Raw genomic sequence first — 17,051 nt, forward strand, 5'->3', positions numbered from 1 at the left:
ACTGTACTAATACTGTTTGACTGGCAACGGGCCCAAATGCCTGGGAAATCACCTGTTAGCGTAAGTACCGGAGACAGCGGGACCTGTTAGAGGACGTGCGGGGGCCGACGGAGATGTAACGAAGGACCACCGCTGGTCAAGGCGTCGAGCTCAGCAGGAATTGAACATTATGGTCTTTAAGTGAAGTGTAAAAAGATTTTAAGGGCCACAACTCTATACTACATCACTTTGGTATGCCATACTTAATAAAATATAGGCAAATCTAATCGAATAAGTTTTAGCAATATATCTTATCAAACGCATTATCCATGTTAGACGAAAGTTGCAAACTGTTTTATGTGACTTCAAATCACATCAACAAACTTGTTTGAAATTGAAGTTTTGGCATCTGTGCATCACCACCAATCAAGGTTGCATTGGGACCGATTGAACGTGTTATTCCTGGTCCTCTTTCTAGCAATTTCATCATCTTCCTTATAAACGAGCTATCATAGCTTTTGTAATGGTGGAATCCAAAGTAGAAAAGTTTTCGTTACTTACTTACTGAAACGCATTCATGGAACCTTTAAAAAAAGTTGTTCTATATGTTATATTATATCATATCATATCATATCATATCATATCATATCATATCATATCATATTATATTAAATTAAATTATATTATATTATATTATATTATATTATGAATCTCATATTCATAAGGCCACAAATCCGCCGCTGAAGACTTTCGGCGTGATATTTTGAGTGCGTTTATGATACTCTTATCTCTTCATCTATTTATCCATTAACGCTTCACAAATCAACAAACGTATGAGGAGCCCCCGGTAGTGACGTAATTCATTATTTTACATGGATTCCTTCTCAAACGACAAGCAAGAACTCTATAAATAACATTAATCATGATAGCAATCTATTTTGCCCGAAGGCTGCATAAAAGAAACCAAGAAGATTATGATGCCAACAATTAAGACATCAAAATGAACTAATGGAAAAATAAGGATATGATGAAAATGTAAAACTAGTTGAATTGCAATCGTTCATTGATCCACACACAATTGTCTGTATCATAACGTCACATTTAGACTACATGATTGCTCATGAAATGGTAATAAACATGTCATTTTTTCACGTTTTATTTTCATTCAGTTATTCATTTCAGTAATCTTTTGTTCTTCTGTCAATCCATTATTTATTCCTTCATTCTTTCTTTCTATTCATCTATTCATTCATGTTAAAGAAATCAGAGACCGTTATCCATTTCTGTATGATCTAAAATGTTCCCAACCGGAAAATTTACGAATAATAGCCTTTAAGATACACCTAATCTTCTCTCCAGACATCACACCACGTTTCAGGTGCAAGAATCAACTGTATATGTATGAAGTACATTTATATTCCAGACCAGGTTGGAGGCTTCAGAAGAAATTTTCAGAGTGTATGACGCATGCCAATTATTTGGACACGAGACCATGCACTAGTATATATATATAGAGAGAGAGAGACAGAGAGGGTTTGAACGCGGCATTCTCTCAGTTGAAGTTCAGTGCTGTGACTTGATTTCTGAAAAGAACGATGCTTTTTCGTCTTTACATATCACATTATATCTATGGTGTTCCCAATGTATAAATGAAAAGGTACGCGATGAATGTAACTTTAAACGATACGGCACCATGGGCGCGCGGCAGCGTGCATCTGCCGCTAGTGGCGTACCTTGCGCCGCCGGCCTACGGAGTCATCTTCCTGGTGGGCTTCGTCGGCAACTCGCTGGTCATCTACGTGGTGGCTCGCTTCGCCGAGATGAGAAACGTCACCAACTACTTCATCATGAACCTGGCCGTGACAGACCTGGCCTTCCTCGTCTTCTGCGTCCCGTTCACAGCGGCCAGCTACATCCTACCGTCCTGGGTCTTCGGTCTGTCCATGTGCAAGTTCGTCAACTATATGATGCAGGTAAGTTTGTATCTCTACACGACTTATGAAAACCTTCCTCTCCAGTTGTACACTTAACTCTGCGGTATCTACACCTCAAGGTATTTTCTGATTTCAGATGTAATTGTTCGACTAGAAATTAAGTATTGCTGCATCCATCGAGCAAAAAAATGGTCTGTAGTATTGTACTTCTTGACTAGCCTCCGTTGCAGACTCCTTCCGGCTGTTTCCTTTTTCAAGTTACAGTTTTATCATTACATTTTTTTTCTAGGCCTGTAAGCATTAGTAACTAGTCAGAAGAATGTCGAACAAGGAATGTTTGGTCACTTTCTTAGCGTCAGGTAATATTGCCTCTCAGTGACGAATTCTAGCCTTACTCTCAGATAGGCAAAAAAGACTGATGGTATAATACAGTGTATATAGACTTTGGGAAGGTCATGGTAGTAATCGGATGTTACCCAGCTGCAGGCAACTGTGTCTAATTGAGTCTGGACTGAAATGTATTACGAACGTTTGGGTGGTAGGCATCCGACAGTAAATGTCTCCGAAGTTATCGTTCAGAATGAACCCAAAAGAGACATCCATGTAAAAGGTTAAGTACTGTACTGGCGCCTGTCCAAAGAGCCGTACTTCTTAACTACTTTGTGTGCTGTAGACCTTCACTAGGCGGGTTTTCCACATTTGTGCGTCCATTTTACTACAGTAACCCATTACCTGTAATCACTCTTCCCTGTTTCTCGCTCAGTTGTGCAGTTAATCTACAGAGACAAGTGCACAAGGGAAATGGTTTCCCGTGTATGTATGGCATGGGTGCCTTGGGGAAGGCTGTCAATATACTTCTCTCGCTGTCTGGCTCTCAGTTGTAGATGTAGAAAAAGCTGCTGATCAGGTCTGTGCGTAACATTTGTTACAACGTCAAAAACCATAATCAGTCCTGACAGCTTTCATCTTCTCTTGTCGATACAATTTTCTTCCTGCCTACCTGCCTACGTGCTCAGGCCAGAAACTGGCCCCTTGCTTTCCAGGAGGATCCTGCAAGCAGTCATTATCTTCCTGGATGACTACAATTTATTTTGGGCACGGGTTTGCTTCATGATGACACTTTACCGGTACAGAGAGACAAGGGCTGATTCCATCCGCAACTACCACCAGGACATTCACACGAAAAGTCATAGGGCCGAGCATGGAGGAGAAAGGGACGTGTTATTTCATATCTGACTTTTTTCTCTAATACTTGGGGATTTATGTTAGTAGTGGCTGCTATTGTGGCCTTTCGTTGACAGGGCATTTGTGACGCAGGCAAATCCTATTACATCAAGTGCCCTGTGTTAAACGTGTTTTTAATGGCAGCATTGCGCAAAGTTGTAATCGTCGCTGGCAGCGGAACATTTGAACTCAAAGTCTTTGCCAAGTCTCTTAATGCTCTGGAATTATTACCACTAGTGGCTGCTGTTATGGCCTTTCGTTCAGTTTGGCAGGGCATTTGTGATGCATGGCTTTCCATGTATGCAAGTCATTTCACAGGTTGTGACATGTGTCAGAACGTCTTTTAAAGGGCAGCGTTGCGCAAAGTTGTAATCGTCGCTGACAGCGGAAAAATCCTAACTGAAAGCCCGTGGAAATATGAAGGTCTGGCGGCAAACTTTCTAATCAGATCGCTGAAAAATAAACTGTCAACTAGTCTGCCACGTTTTGGAGAACGTACGCTGTTGGAATACTGAATAGATTATCATTAAACAGTTTCACCATTCATATTTTATTGTTGTTGTCTATCCATTATCAAAGGCCATTTTGAGTACATCAATACTTTATCAAAAGCACTAACGTACGTTGAACGAGCTAAAAAAATCAGCTATTATATATGACCCTCTACTTTCAGAATAAGTGTTTTTTATTGTATTGCATTCCCGGTAAACCTTATGGTACACCAGGATTGCACTGAACAGAACAAGCTGCATGTCAGGGCAGATGTATTTGATTCATTCACACCGGGAAGGTCCTCTAGTCTTTTCGACAAGTGTGGTGGGTTCTTTATCGAGCTCGAGGTGTGGCTCTCCTCAAAATTGGGAGCTTTATCTAATGTGTCTATGAGCCTTAACGGAAGCTAGGTACACTATTCCGAAGGCCATACTATCGGGACCTGTCAGGGGTTCGAACTCAGTACCTCAGGGTTTGGAGTCATCAACCCTAATCACAAGGCCACCAAGCCACTAAGTGTTAAACACGTGATGTGCACCCATGATATTACTCGAGCTGCCAAGCCACATCACACTGTTCGGTCTTTTCAAGCCGCCTCAACACGATCGGATCTCTAATAATCGTTCTGGCGTTATTCCACATAAATCCAATACGTATGCATCTGATGGTTAAAAGCACTTTAAATGATAATGAGTAGACGTTTACGGGTATATATAGTAAGGAGCTCAATGTGAACCAATACACTGAAAACCACCACTGGCAACTAACGTGTAAGTAATACCTTCCTTATATGATTATGAATATGTATTAAAGAGCGCACAGATAGATAAGTACTAGTTTCTTTATGAAATAGATAAGAGGCCGGCGCAGTACTGGTCATTAAATCTCGACTACAAGGAGCCTGTTATATTATTTTTGAGCGATAGAGAAAAGGTCTCAAACATTCTGTTCTGTGGAGCGGTGTAGCCTCCTTCGCAGACTTCTAGGAGCGGTGGCGTTTATTTTGAGGGGGGGGGGGGGTGCGCTGATACGTGATTTTTTACACTGGCCAATGGTCTCTAATACTAGCTTATAGGGAGTTATGTCGCCGAGGAAGGTTTCAGTTTTGTCAAAAAAAGTTCTCTTCATCGGAACCGGGAGCTTGAGAAATGTTACGATTTTTCACACCTGCTTTGAGATTAGTGATTTACTTGGTATCCGTGCGATTCACACAGACAATAAGTAAAGCCCCCCCCCCCCCCTCTCACTGGACCCGCGGCACGCTTGTGGCGTCGCTGTGGCCGATCGAATTGACAAAAACGCTCAACGAATTTCATCGACAAAATATGAATTTTTTCAAGCTTTGTGTGTTTTATTGTCTTTTTGGTCATACTTGCACGTTCTGAAAGATATTCCCATTATAAAGTCAAGGGTAACACAAATCCAGTTTAGGACGCAGTGACGCCCCCAGCGTGCCGCGGGTCCAGTGAGATTCCAATATTATTTAGTACTCAAGACACTTGACAGGTAATCATGTTGTGCGTCAGAAGAACATCAGGGGGGCTGTGTTAGACATCTTACTTATGTGACTTGCGGCAAGCAAGGTAATAGAGGTCGATAAAAAGGTCAACATTCCCTCTTAGATCTACGTGCAGTCGTCTTAAAGTAAAGGGAACTATCAAACGTAGTACATAATGGATTCACATACCCCATTTCCGCGGGCGTTAGATCATCTTTTTAGTCAATATAGCTACAATGTAAGGCATGTTGACTTGATTATATATATGGATGACCCGCGCGCGCATCACTTTGCGCCCGTTTCCAAAAAAAGGAAAGTTTTCGGCCATCCTGTTAATCTTAAGAAGCAGCTGCCAAAAAAAGGAAATGCATGCTGACAATAGCAAAAACATATATCAGAAAACGGACACTAATATCATAGAATGCCAAAGTCAATTCCAAACTCAAAGAATGAAATGAAGAATCTATATTTCTGTATACCATACATGTATGTTAAGTTTCATTTATCCTTCCTGACCACGTAGATTTCATAATGAAGGCAACTTCTTTTTGAAATGAAAGAAATGAAGAATCTACATTTCTGTATACCATACCTGTGTGTTTAGTATCATTCATCGTTCCTGACCACGCAGATTTCATAATGAAGGCAACTTCCTTTTGCCAAACATTTTTTTTATTTGCACACTCGCATCAGTTTTAGGGTTCCCAAATAACGTCATCCCTAAAATCAAATCAACATAGCCTTAGACGTGACGACTTGGGTTACTATTTGATTTCTCATCAGTTTTAGGGTTTACAAAGGATGTCATCAATATCATCAGATCAAGATGGCCTAAGGCCCGTATTCCGCCAGACAGCGATCCTACTGCGCTCTCGCTGCGACCTAAATCGGATTTGTCTAATCCTTGATTTCATAATGGGAATACTGTACCATGAAAAATATAAAGTTGACTGAAAAGACAAAAAGCGTAAAAAGATTTTTTTCTATGAAATTCGTTGAGCGCTCTGTTAAATTTGAGGTCGCTGAAAGCGTGAGGCGAGAGCGACGTCCTGGTGGTATGGGGGTATAAGACGTGACGACATGGATTACTATTTGCTTTCCCCAGGTGACCACTCAGGCCACTTGCTTGACCCTGACCATCCTGAGCATTGACCGCTACTGCGCCATTGTCCACCCCATCGGCTCCCTGGGGTTCCGGAAGCGTCGGATAGCCATCGTCCTGAACATCTGCACATGGATCGGTGGGTACCGGTGCAGAAATGAATGATAAAACAAATCATAATTTAGTTGATCATAGACTGTCTATATGTTCTCATTATTCAATAATCAATTTATCGAATGTATTTCAGAACTAAATTTCCGTTGTATATGAACTTGTTTGAACTGCGGCAAAAGTTAATGCTGAATTAACTTGTGTGCAGATAAAACCAACACATTTTCCCTACCTATGACCATTCAATGCTCTATGTGGATAAAGCCAATATAGAGTAACGTCAAACCTTCTGACAGTTATGTCTGATCACTTTAGCCAATTGCAATAACCTAAGAGCTATGTGACCCTTAACATCTCATAAGTTATTATGATCTTTCAGTTGAGTGAATAGCACACTGCAAGTCTAAATCTCCCCTTCTATCTATTCGTCATTCCCTTCAGTCAGTTTCTTGAGGACCAAGTCTTATCCTCAGGGAGGTTTATGTTATTAATCGTGTTTATTATCAAATATCAATAATCAAGCATTATGAATATTGTGAGATTCTACCTATTCATTCAATCGACTCCGAACCCCAAAATATCCGAGGAAAAAGATTTACTGTCTACTCAACACAACGATTTATTCTATCGACATGTAGCAGGCAAGGGATTTTGGAATTATCGTAAATTAACTAAACCTTGCTGAATTCACGACGCGAATAAAACGCTCAAAATCAAAGAGCCTACTGACGAGAAATACGTGTTAGGTAGATGAGCATGCCTGTGGCAATGCAAGTTGACATCAGGACACAACGAATATCAATCTCACTGAATTTGCTATGATTATTTCATGTTCAAAGATTTCAGAAGTGTAATAACTCTAACCCTGAGGAAAGACATTGCGGATATTGGAAAGTTTTGAAAAGAACTCATCTTATAGATACGTCCATGCATCATCCTGTCTGGGGGCGATACCTGGAACGGATGTTTAACATGTTGGAATGGTGATAGCTCTCACCATTTGTAATTGTTAGTCAAGAAAAGTAAGATTAACCTGACGATAAATTCTACAAAAATGCCATGTGAGTACTGGCTATACTTTTAATCAGTTTTTAACAATTTTTTCCCTTACATGAACCGTTAATAGTATATAGTAAAGCTTGATACCTTGACATTAAAAGCTGAAGGCATCCGGTCGTCCAGCCCCGATGTAAATTGTTTTAGATTTATGGATTATTTCTTGTGGACACGCTGCACATGTTAAAATATATTTGACAGGTGAACCTGAATTTAACGCTACGATTCGGTTCACATGCACATCAACGGAAATGTTCCGATAATGAATTAAAGTTCATGTGGAGAAGTGTATTTTATTTATTGATGTACCATGAAAGGCAACAACGCAGATAAAGGTAATGTAGACATATGATAGAATGCAGCTGTTGCTATAGTCAACAGAAAAAAAGAAAATGCTAACCTTTTGCTGTTATAAAAGATAGGCTGAAATTGAATGCGCAGTACAACATGTGACAAAGTTAAGATTTTGATGTACAGATGTGGATTGAAATTTCATCGTCTCTCTCTTTCTTTCTCTCTCTGTGCCTCTCTCGCTCTCACACTCACTCACTCACTCCCTTTCTCTCCCCCTCTCTCTCTCCCCCTCTCACTCTCTCTCTCTCCCCCCCTCTCTCTCTCCTCTCTCTTTTCTCTCTCTATCACGACAGCATCCTTCATACTTGCCCTTCCCATGGTCATGTACTACAAGCTGGTTCCCATCGCGTGGTTCGGGATCCGCACGTACTGCCGGCCCGTGTGGCCCTCCCCGACCTTTGAGCAGGGCTACATGATCTACACGGTCCTCATCACGTACTTCATCCCGCTGGTGGTGTGCGCCGTGATGTGCGGCTTCATCCTCAAGCGGCTGTGGAACCGATTCAAGACTAGCGAGACCAGACCCCGTAACCACACCCTCCAGGTAGATCCATCGCTGACCATACGTCCTATGTACTTGGGAATGATACGTCCGTTAGCTATATGTAAAAACAAGCTTGTATATTTGTCTATTTACCGGTCCGGCTGTGAGTGACATACAGCCAGTAGACAATGGCTATTACAAAGCGATAGCTATCTTACAAAAGGTAAAATTGTGGAAATGATAAATTCAAATATTTCCAGCTGCAGAATTGCAAAACCTCACACCAAATAATGCTCATAATTTATGAATTCTTTATCCTTCCAGACCAGACGCATCAGCTTCATGGTGATCGGAGTGGTTGTGTTGTTCTCCCTGTGCTGGCTGCCGAACCACGCGCTCAACCTGTGGCGCATGGTCAACATCCGGAACAAGGTCACCAAGACTGTCTACTACCTGAAGGTGTGTCTTAGTCAATGGACAATCATGATTGTGTTTAATGGATGATGTTAAACGTTAGCTAGCATTCAATTTATATATATTCTGAGGAACGCAATTTTTATTTGAATGCGTTTCGGTTTTGTGCAGTTGGCATGCAAATTTTGAGTTGAAAATTGTATACCGACTGTAACTTTTGTGCAGGCTCATACATGATATGCTCTTTGGTTTTTATAGACCTTCCTCATTGCTGAATCGAACATGGTCCTAATTTGCAGAATTCACAGTTTACGTCTCTGTCTAAGCTACCTACATTTCCGTCAACCTCTTCTTTGGTTGGTCTCTTTCGAAAATTTTAACATAAATGCCCCTGTTGTTCCAGGACAAGTTCACACACACACACGCGCGCGAGAGAGAGAAATCAACGCAGTTGCCTAAAATGTAAAATAAAATATAACCTCCATTTTCATGGGTGTTATATCTAGCAGTCTAACGTCAACCCTTTTCCCTGTCAGATTATCGCGCTGTTCCTGAGCTATGCCAACTCCGCCATCAACCCGTTCGTCTACACGTTTGTCGGGGAAAACTTCCGCAACTGCCTGAGACAGATGTGTCAGCGCACGAAGGAATTCAACCTGACGCAGAAGACCAAGGTCACGTCCAAACAGAGCTACAACACCACCACGCTGACGGCGGCGTCAAAGATCTCGGTCCGCGGATCCTCCTCTTCCCGCTCTACCGGCGTCAGCAAGGGGAGCGTTAAGCAAGTGTCGTCTAACAAATGGGATATATTAGAGGTCGAGGAGTAAGGAAAGTCCCTATTACTCAGTGAGCTTCAAAATGCATACAATTTGAAATTCCGATGCCCCGTTAGAAGAGTCGAGCCATGGGTTTTACGGATGTTGCAGCTCGTATGATATTTCAAAGGATTGAAGATCCAAACAAGAAAGTATTAAGGCAACATTGGCAAGCAAATGCAGCATATTTCACTCACTTTCTCCATTGCGAAAATGGACTGTTTCATATCAATATATTGAAAAAAAGGGAAAGTACCAAAGTTACTTCCACCCGTACCCATGCATTAACTATCAGAACATCACCCTTCATTGACCCACAATAGCACAAATGATGTCCAGTGTACCCAAAATATACATGTTTGTACATAGTCAGTTAAAACAAAGCAAATTCATTTTGAACGGGTGTATCCCAAAAATATTCTTTAGATAAATCCACATACGCTCAAGGTTTATGTGATCACGGCTTCCAGGGATGAACAAATATCATTCCTTTCTGATTGACAAAAGGTTTGGTCGACATAAAAGCTTTTAGAAATAATTCATGGCATGTCAAGAAGAAACGAAAATTCCCATTGGTGAGAGTGCTCGCTTGAATTTCCTGTAGTCAGAGATAAGAGTGTTAAGGGCACTTTCGGAGACCTCATGGGGACGGGAACGGAAATACAAAGACGGATTCTATTTGTTTGAAAGTGTGAGTGATGTAAAAGGGTCAGGTAAGGGTGAAGCTGCGTGTGTATGTCAAGGGTACAGGGCGGGCTAAGTTAAGGAAGCTTTCTTCTCCAGCTTGTCAAAAAAAAACCACCCCCACCAATACCTCTATCTTACATCTAAAAGCCTATAACATATAAGATCTCATGATTTGAATTCTTAAAACTGAAAGCATATACAGTGAGTAGGTAACTTCAAAATCCCCAGTTCAGGCTCACATTTGCAAAAACAATACACAATCTTGATAGAACTTACAATGGATCAAATATTTCGTTATCAATTATGATTTATGGATCTTTCTATCGACTAGAAATTAAATACACATATACACAAACGCTGAGCAAAGCTTCTTGGAAAAGGTAAAGGAAATCACTTTCACACCAGCGGTGGTATCGAGGGAAATATAATAAATATTTATATCAAAGACCTTTGATAAGTGCCGTAATCCCATCTCATGCCTGTAGCTTAGAATAAACTCCTGTCAGTTGGAATAACAGCACTACGATTGTGTTAACCTTGAAAGGTTAATATATTCTGTAAATCCATTTCTTTGAGGTGAAACAGCTTTTTAGTTTGAATCATTTACTTTAGTTTGACATCTGAAATAGCTTTGATATGGTAAATAGCAGAAATTGAAAACGACGATTCATTAACATTACACAGTAAATGCTTTTTATAATTTTTCATTATTTCTCTATCCCCGCGTGTTATCGGCCTGGCCTTAGATTCCTGCTTGCATTGCGTATTCGTCAGTAATTATTGTAGGGTTTCTTCAGAGGTTTGCCGTAGCTGGACACAGGTGCTTTGTATGGTCTTTAGTATGTTTCTTACGAGCGCGCGCGCACACACCCACACCCACACGCGCACACACCCCCCCCCCACATATATATATATATATATGTGTGGGTGTGTGGGTATATAAATATATATATATATACGCACACACCACGACAATCGTTCAAGAAGCCAGTCTTTGAAGACCAAATAGCATAATACTTTCTTCACGACTTAAGATTCGGATCAGACCAAATTTTTAAGAGCATTTGTGTTCAAATGCTTAACGGCTAGACATGGCAACGCCACCAACATATGTAAATACCTAAGTGCAAATGCCCTCTCCTGTGGATTTGAAGGTATGCGAGTTGAAATGCTACGTATTTATACGGACTTACATTATCTTTAATTCTTTGTAGTCAGCTTCAAATTTTCTCGTCACAAATGCCATATTTTCAGTGTCTCGTCGGTAAATACATTGACAGCTGTCACATTGGAGAATTCCATTCCAGTTCAAAAAATTGAATTCTTTTTACAAATCAGAATGTTTGAGGTTGATCACCGGAACGTACTCTAGCCATTTAGCTCAAACACTTAAAGTCTAGACATGTACATAATTACGTACATGTAAGTGTACATGTTGATTTGAAGGTACGCGAGTTCAAATCCTACGCATTTATGCGGACTTCAAATATCTTAAAGTGAGTCGGTGGTAATATAATGTAGTTTCTGCTGATTTCGACTTGACCTTGATTTCGTACCTGATTGGTATGTAATGCCGTGTTCAGGCAGTAAGTGCTAGCGTTTTCGACTGCCTGGCCGAGATGCGCTGACTCGTGCTCTATCGCTGTGTGTAAGTGCAGCGTTGTAATGACGATGTTTCTGTACTTATCATCTAGTGTGTTGCCCGTAAATTTGTAGTGCTATGATGATATGTAGCCTTATGTAAGTGTATAATAGTCTATCTGTCCGGGTAGCGCTGTCACTAGATTGTATTGAATGAATGAATACCTTTATTGTACACATATACCCACTGGGTTAAGTACAGGTCGCAACAAAAGAATAGTATACAGATACATCTATACATTGTCAAATTACTACATGGATTCGACTTCTTTGTAATGGTAAATATGTGAGAGCAGATATGGTTAACAATCAATGGTTTATTAAAACTCATTATCACATAGGTAGATGGCGTCGACCAATCAGAAGCCTCCATTGCCAACAATAAGTGGTCTGTTATCACGCCATAACACACCACTTATTGACGTCATGTAAGAACACAACCGTTCCATTTTGTAGAGGGGGTATCTTTTTGATGAATCTTTTTCTTAACCTTGTTTAAAAAATCTTTATAACCGTTGCATTTTGTAGAGGGGGTATCTATTTGATGAATCTTTTTCTTAACCTTGTTTAAAAATCTTTATTGTCTTAGAATTCCTAAAAATTTCCTTAGAATACATGAAAAAGGGAAAGCAAATTTGAAATTCCCAAAAATGTTCCGCGTGTTCCATTTGTTGTTGGCCAAAGAAACCACGTTCTATCTAAGGTTCCGCGCGTTCCATTTCCTGCTGGCCAAAGAACCTGTGTTCTATTCAGGTTTATCTGAGGTCATGTTGCAGGGAGATTCTTCAAAGATAACATTTTCTGACTGACCTGAAACCGACACTCCTATCCTGTGTGGTTGAAATAAATAAATCAGGCAACAGTTGTACATATTCTTCATCATCTTCTGTTAAAAAAGGACAAATGTGAATTCTGAAATGCATTCTTAATAGTATAAGGGATTTATGCGTCAAACAGAAATTGTCTACTCTTATATGCGTCAGTTTGGATAAGCTATATGATAATAACGTTAATGACCCACCTCTTCCTCGGTGTATATGGTGTCATAACGCCTGGTCATGTGCTATAACCACCTCATAAAACCACCGAGTGAGCGATATACACCTTGGGGCGGGTCATTAACCCTTAATTAAGATATAGATTGGTCTATATTGATGAGGTGTATGAAGTAGGGGAGCATAGGTTGTATCAGTCTATAAAGCTCAGTTCTCTCTTAAAGTTTGTTCTCTCTATTACAAAATGATGTTCATCTTTTATTCTATACAGTATTGACCTATATGTTGTTCCAGGGCAGTGCGGTTATGTCTTCCGGTTTCAAAGTATAATATGTGGCAGCTGATTCGTGTTTAGCAATATATAATGATCATATTAGGAAGTATGTAACACACAAATGTATGCGATTATGAATTTGTCTAATATTATGTGGCATTGATGAATTTTGTGCAACACGTTTCAAGTTCGTGGTATGTAAAATTTATGTACTAAAAGGTATATATAACGCTAGTTCGTCTAAATCCGTTGTGTAACCCTAGTTGCTATTGGGCTATTGAAGAAAAGTGTTAAATACATCAGCAGAAATATTCTAGTGTTCAGAACACTGTCTAAAAGCTTCGATGAAACTGCAGTCGGAGACGACGAGGTCAAAAACTTTCTGCCCTATAATGGAAATGATGGTTTCTTCTTTTGCCAAGATTGGTGTCAATTAACTCTTACTGAAAAACGCATCGGATTTAGGTAAATTATGCGTTAATGTGGTTATTATTCAGGAGTAAATAAGTGTCACTAAGTGACGCATTGATTATCGACCATTTGAGGGACCAATTTTGTCGTCGAAGTATTGTCTGTGATCCAACCACAACGCTGAGTATGTCGTGTGATGGTCACGGTATGAATACACATTTATCTTCGAAATAATGTTGTTGTGCTGGCTGAGTGTTTTGTCATGGTCTAAGCATTTCAACATATGATTTACAAGTATGAGCATAATTTTGGATCTGTTTCAGTTCAAATGCGCAATCAGCTTTATTCCTCTTACATTTCCATCCTTTTTTAAAAACATTTTCCCGTTAACATCAACACCACCAGGATACCTAATACCACCACCCGAAAAAGATACGTCCAAACAGATCTCCAACCCAACGTCTCCCAGTATAATGCACTCCTGTACATCTAAACTGTATACCTGAGGGATGCTACACTGGAGATCTTTTAAGCCCACTGTTTTTCAACGTGACGGATTTATGTAACCCGGTGGATTAATGTCAATGGCGGTTACGTCCATGATGATTTATGATTCTATGAGTCCACGAGCTCTCCCTTCCCCAGACACATTTTGCTATACTATAGCTACTAGTGCCAGTTGCACGGGTAAGGGTGTTTTTGAGAAAGCCGACTCGTCACAGGAGCTTGTCCAGAGATTACCTAAAAAGCTAAACATGAATAACATGTTATGTTAATCTGTAAGTTGAGCAAGTGTCAGAGTTTGTAGCACTGCATTTGTATTATAAAACAGATAGGTGTAGTTCGCTAAACCCACCGTAACACTCTTTTGCTACAGTCGGTTTATTCTCAATAGGCCGGACACCTTCCATCAGTTACTCCTTGTATCACCTTCCGTGGCATCGGATGGACGAGTGTCTATGCTAGCGGACACGAGATTCGAGAGGTCATGGGTTCGATTCCCATCATACCTGACTAGACGTTGTGTCCTTGCATTGGGAAAGTTACTTCACATGACCTTCCTTACTCCACCCAGGTGTATAACAGGTTGCCCTCCAATACCATGCCTTAAACATAGTGAATAACAAACAGCCCATTGCCCCTACGAATTCAAGCATATAAGATAACCTTTACGCGCATTTTTGCTTCGATGCAAGCACTACACACGCGGCTCATGTTTAAACTCTCTTCTACATGTGTGCACACCGCTTGGATTGTGACCCTTGCAAAACAAACATGACATTTCCTCGCTAAAAAGGCTCGTCACGGAAATGACAGTGAATGCTTCTTTAACAATGACAACCGCCAAAGGGTGTTTATATGTAAAATTTCTGGCAGAAAATAGTGCAAGGTCGAGAAAACAAGGTCATGACATGCAAGGAGACCGATAAATATTTACCCAATTACATAACCAAAACAGTTGTGCGAAGAATGTCGTCTTTGACACCTTTGATTTAAAAATAGTCAAAAGAACAAGGTTCTTCACAATCAGAACCACTCAACCAACCAAAAGGCATAGTGCAGTACTACCGACCGTAACATTTTCTTTGGTTACGCCTAATTAATTCTTAATGGACCTGTCATCTTTTGTCACTCAAGCCTTTTTGTATGTGTCATCATATGTTTATATCCTAAACATTGACACTGTAGACAACTCCTGTGATTGTAATGACATGCAAGGCATGATAAACCCGTCTACTAAACAAATATGTCGTGACTAAATCCTAACTATTATACATAAAATGGCCGTGACAAAGAAATGGTGAAAAACACTGCGCACAGTAGTTGCGCAGTGGTAAAAACATGGGACTTCTGTGACATTCCGCAACTCTAGACGACAACGCCACAAGTTGTTCAAGCAAGAGGACGTGTGTGGAAGACGTCTGAAACTTAAATGTAGAAAGTTAACACTTGCTTCAAGCAATGGTCTCGCCAAGCAGGACAAGTTTCGGCATGGGAAGTTCTTACATCCAGACTTTCTGCCTGATAGTGTTATGTTTGGCTTCAACCGTTGGAGGTAGGTTTGTTCCTTCACTTCACGTGCTAAAATGAAATGTCATCGAGTGCTGTAGGTACGAGTTTTTACCATGGTCCTAAATGAAATAAAAGTTAGACACACAAACAAACTTGATCACGTACTGTAACTAGCTGCCTGCAGTTTCACGCAACCTTGATCGTTGAGTTGCATGTCCCCATTCAAGGTTCAAGTTGAGTTGCATGTTGAATCTATTTTGGTTTCTCGAAGCAATGGGTTCTTTGATTTTCTGCTTTTTCATCGATTTCTTTTCAAGCGTCGGCTTCAACATTAAAGCCCGTAAGTAAGTAAGTAAGTAAGTAATGACCAATATATCCTTTGATGAAGTCAGATAGAAGGACCTCTTAACCCTGATTTGGTGTTTGAAGCGTATTCAGGGTAGCCATATAAGATATTGACCGGTGCAATGGCTGAGTGGGTAGAGTGTTCGCCTTGCATACGGTAGGTCGCGAGTTCGATCCCCGGCCGGGTCATACCAAAGACTCTAAAGATGGTACATGCTACTTTCTCTGCTTTCTCACTAAGCATTTGGGAAAGAGTACGGTAGTTAAACATACACCACTACCAGTGGACTAGCCCCCTGCTGTAGTGACTTGTACAAAGTTGTGTGGCCCATGGCTGCCGGAAGGGAGATGGTGCTTTGGAGGACTTTAAATTTAACTTTAACATGTAAAATAACTAGGACTACCCACGTATGAAGTTACATCCCTTGCAATGTTAGTGACGTCGAGCTAGACTATCATCTAAACTTTTATGAAGCCAAGCAGCGATGACGATGGTCATTTTGATTTGGTTATTTGACCGCAAAATCTCTTGATGTGTATTAGGAGTTGGTTTCGGTCTACTTCTTGAAATACACATGAAGGAGTACATGTAAGCTGAATACTGACTAAGCAAATCCATTACCGGTCGATATGTGAATACGAGAAACTTAATTTATTCCTAGAAAGTTTAGAGTGACTTTCTAGGAATCAATTAAGTTTCTCGTATTCACAAATAGAGTGCATACTTACATACACCATTTTTTTTTCCAAATTCATGCATTTTACCGTTGTTTTTAATGTTGGGAAAAAGAATAACTACATTTGTGGTAAGGGTGATGTTATCGTCTAAGTAGCCAATACATGTATCTCCTTTTTAAACTTACTGTTAAAGCAAAGACCAAGTTGACTTAATTTGATTTCATTGGAATTGCAACGGTACAATACACGTGGGACACAGGCTGCTATTGCTGATGTCGTGACCGTCACAAGTTGAAGTGTGCTCTATACGTTAGATTATGTGTTTAGTGTTCGTACCTAAAGCATAAGCGGCTCCTTATATCTTGCTAATTCTATTAGTTTGTTCTTGTGTTCTTGTCGTATGTGCACGGGAGCCTTTAATTTGAATCCAATTACGCTAGGCCATCCGTTCGTTGCTTGCTTTCTGCCTTGCTACGCTTAGCCCTGTGAGTGGGCAGGCCACCTGTTTGCTGTTTTAGTAACCCTATCGTCCGTGTTAACG

The 17,051-nt window shown here is 40.4% G+C and overlaps 3 protein-coding genes across 3 annotated transcripts in view; all 3 read left to right on the forward strand.

Annotated features, from left to right (window-relative positions):
* The first annotated feature begins 1,536 nt into the window (after window positions 1-1,536).
* LOC136447796 (G-protein coupled receptor 54-like) lies at window positions 1,537-6,394 on the forward strand. Its single transcript, XM_066446856.1, has 2 exons — window positions 1,537-1,952; window positions 6,233-6,394. The coding sequence occupies exons 1-2, from the start codon at window positions 1,629-1,631 to the stop codon at window positions 6,392-6,394; spliced, it is 486 nt and encodes a 161-aa protein (XP_066302953.1). The 5' UTR covers window positions 1,537-1,628.
* Window positions 6,395-8,560: 2,166 nt separating this feature from the next.
* LOC136447797 (galanin receptor type 2-like) lies at window positions 8,561-10,242 on the forward strand. The gene is made up of 2 exons (XM_066446857.1): window positions 8,561-8,693; window positions 9,185-10,242. Exons 1-2 carry the CDS (start codon window positions 8,577-8,579, stop codon window positions 9,476-9,478), a joined length of 411 nt encoding a protein of 136 aa, XP_066302954.1. The 5' UTR covers window positions 8,561-8,576; the 3' UTR covers window positions 9,479-10,242.
* Window positions 10,243-15,326: 5,084 nt separating this feature from the next.
* LOC136447857 (uncharacterized) overlaps window positions 15,327-17,051 on the forward strand; it is a 30,113-nt gene continuing 28,388 nt past the window's right edge. The window contains exon 1 of the mRNA XM_066446969.1: window positions 15,327-15,530. Coding sequence (XP_066303066.1) covers window positions 15,437-15,530 — 94 coding nt within the window. The 5' untranslated portion in view covers window positions 15,327-15,436. The remainder of the gene's footprint in view (window positions 15,531-17,051) is intronic.

The sequence above is a fragment of the Branchiostoma lanceolatum genome, chromosome 13 (assembly GCF_035083965.1).
Source record: "Branchiostoma lanceolatum isolate klBraLanc5 chromosome 13, klBraLanc5.hap2, whole genome shotgun sequence".
Classification (NCBI taxonomy): domain Eukaryota; kingdom Metazoa; phylum Chordata; class Leptocardii; order Amphioxiformes; family Branchiostomatidae; genus Branchiostoma; species Branchiostoma lanceolatum.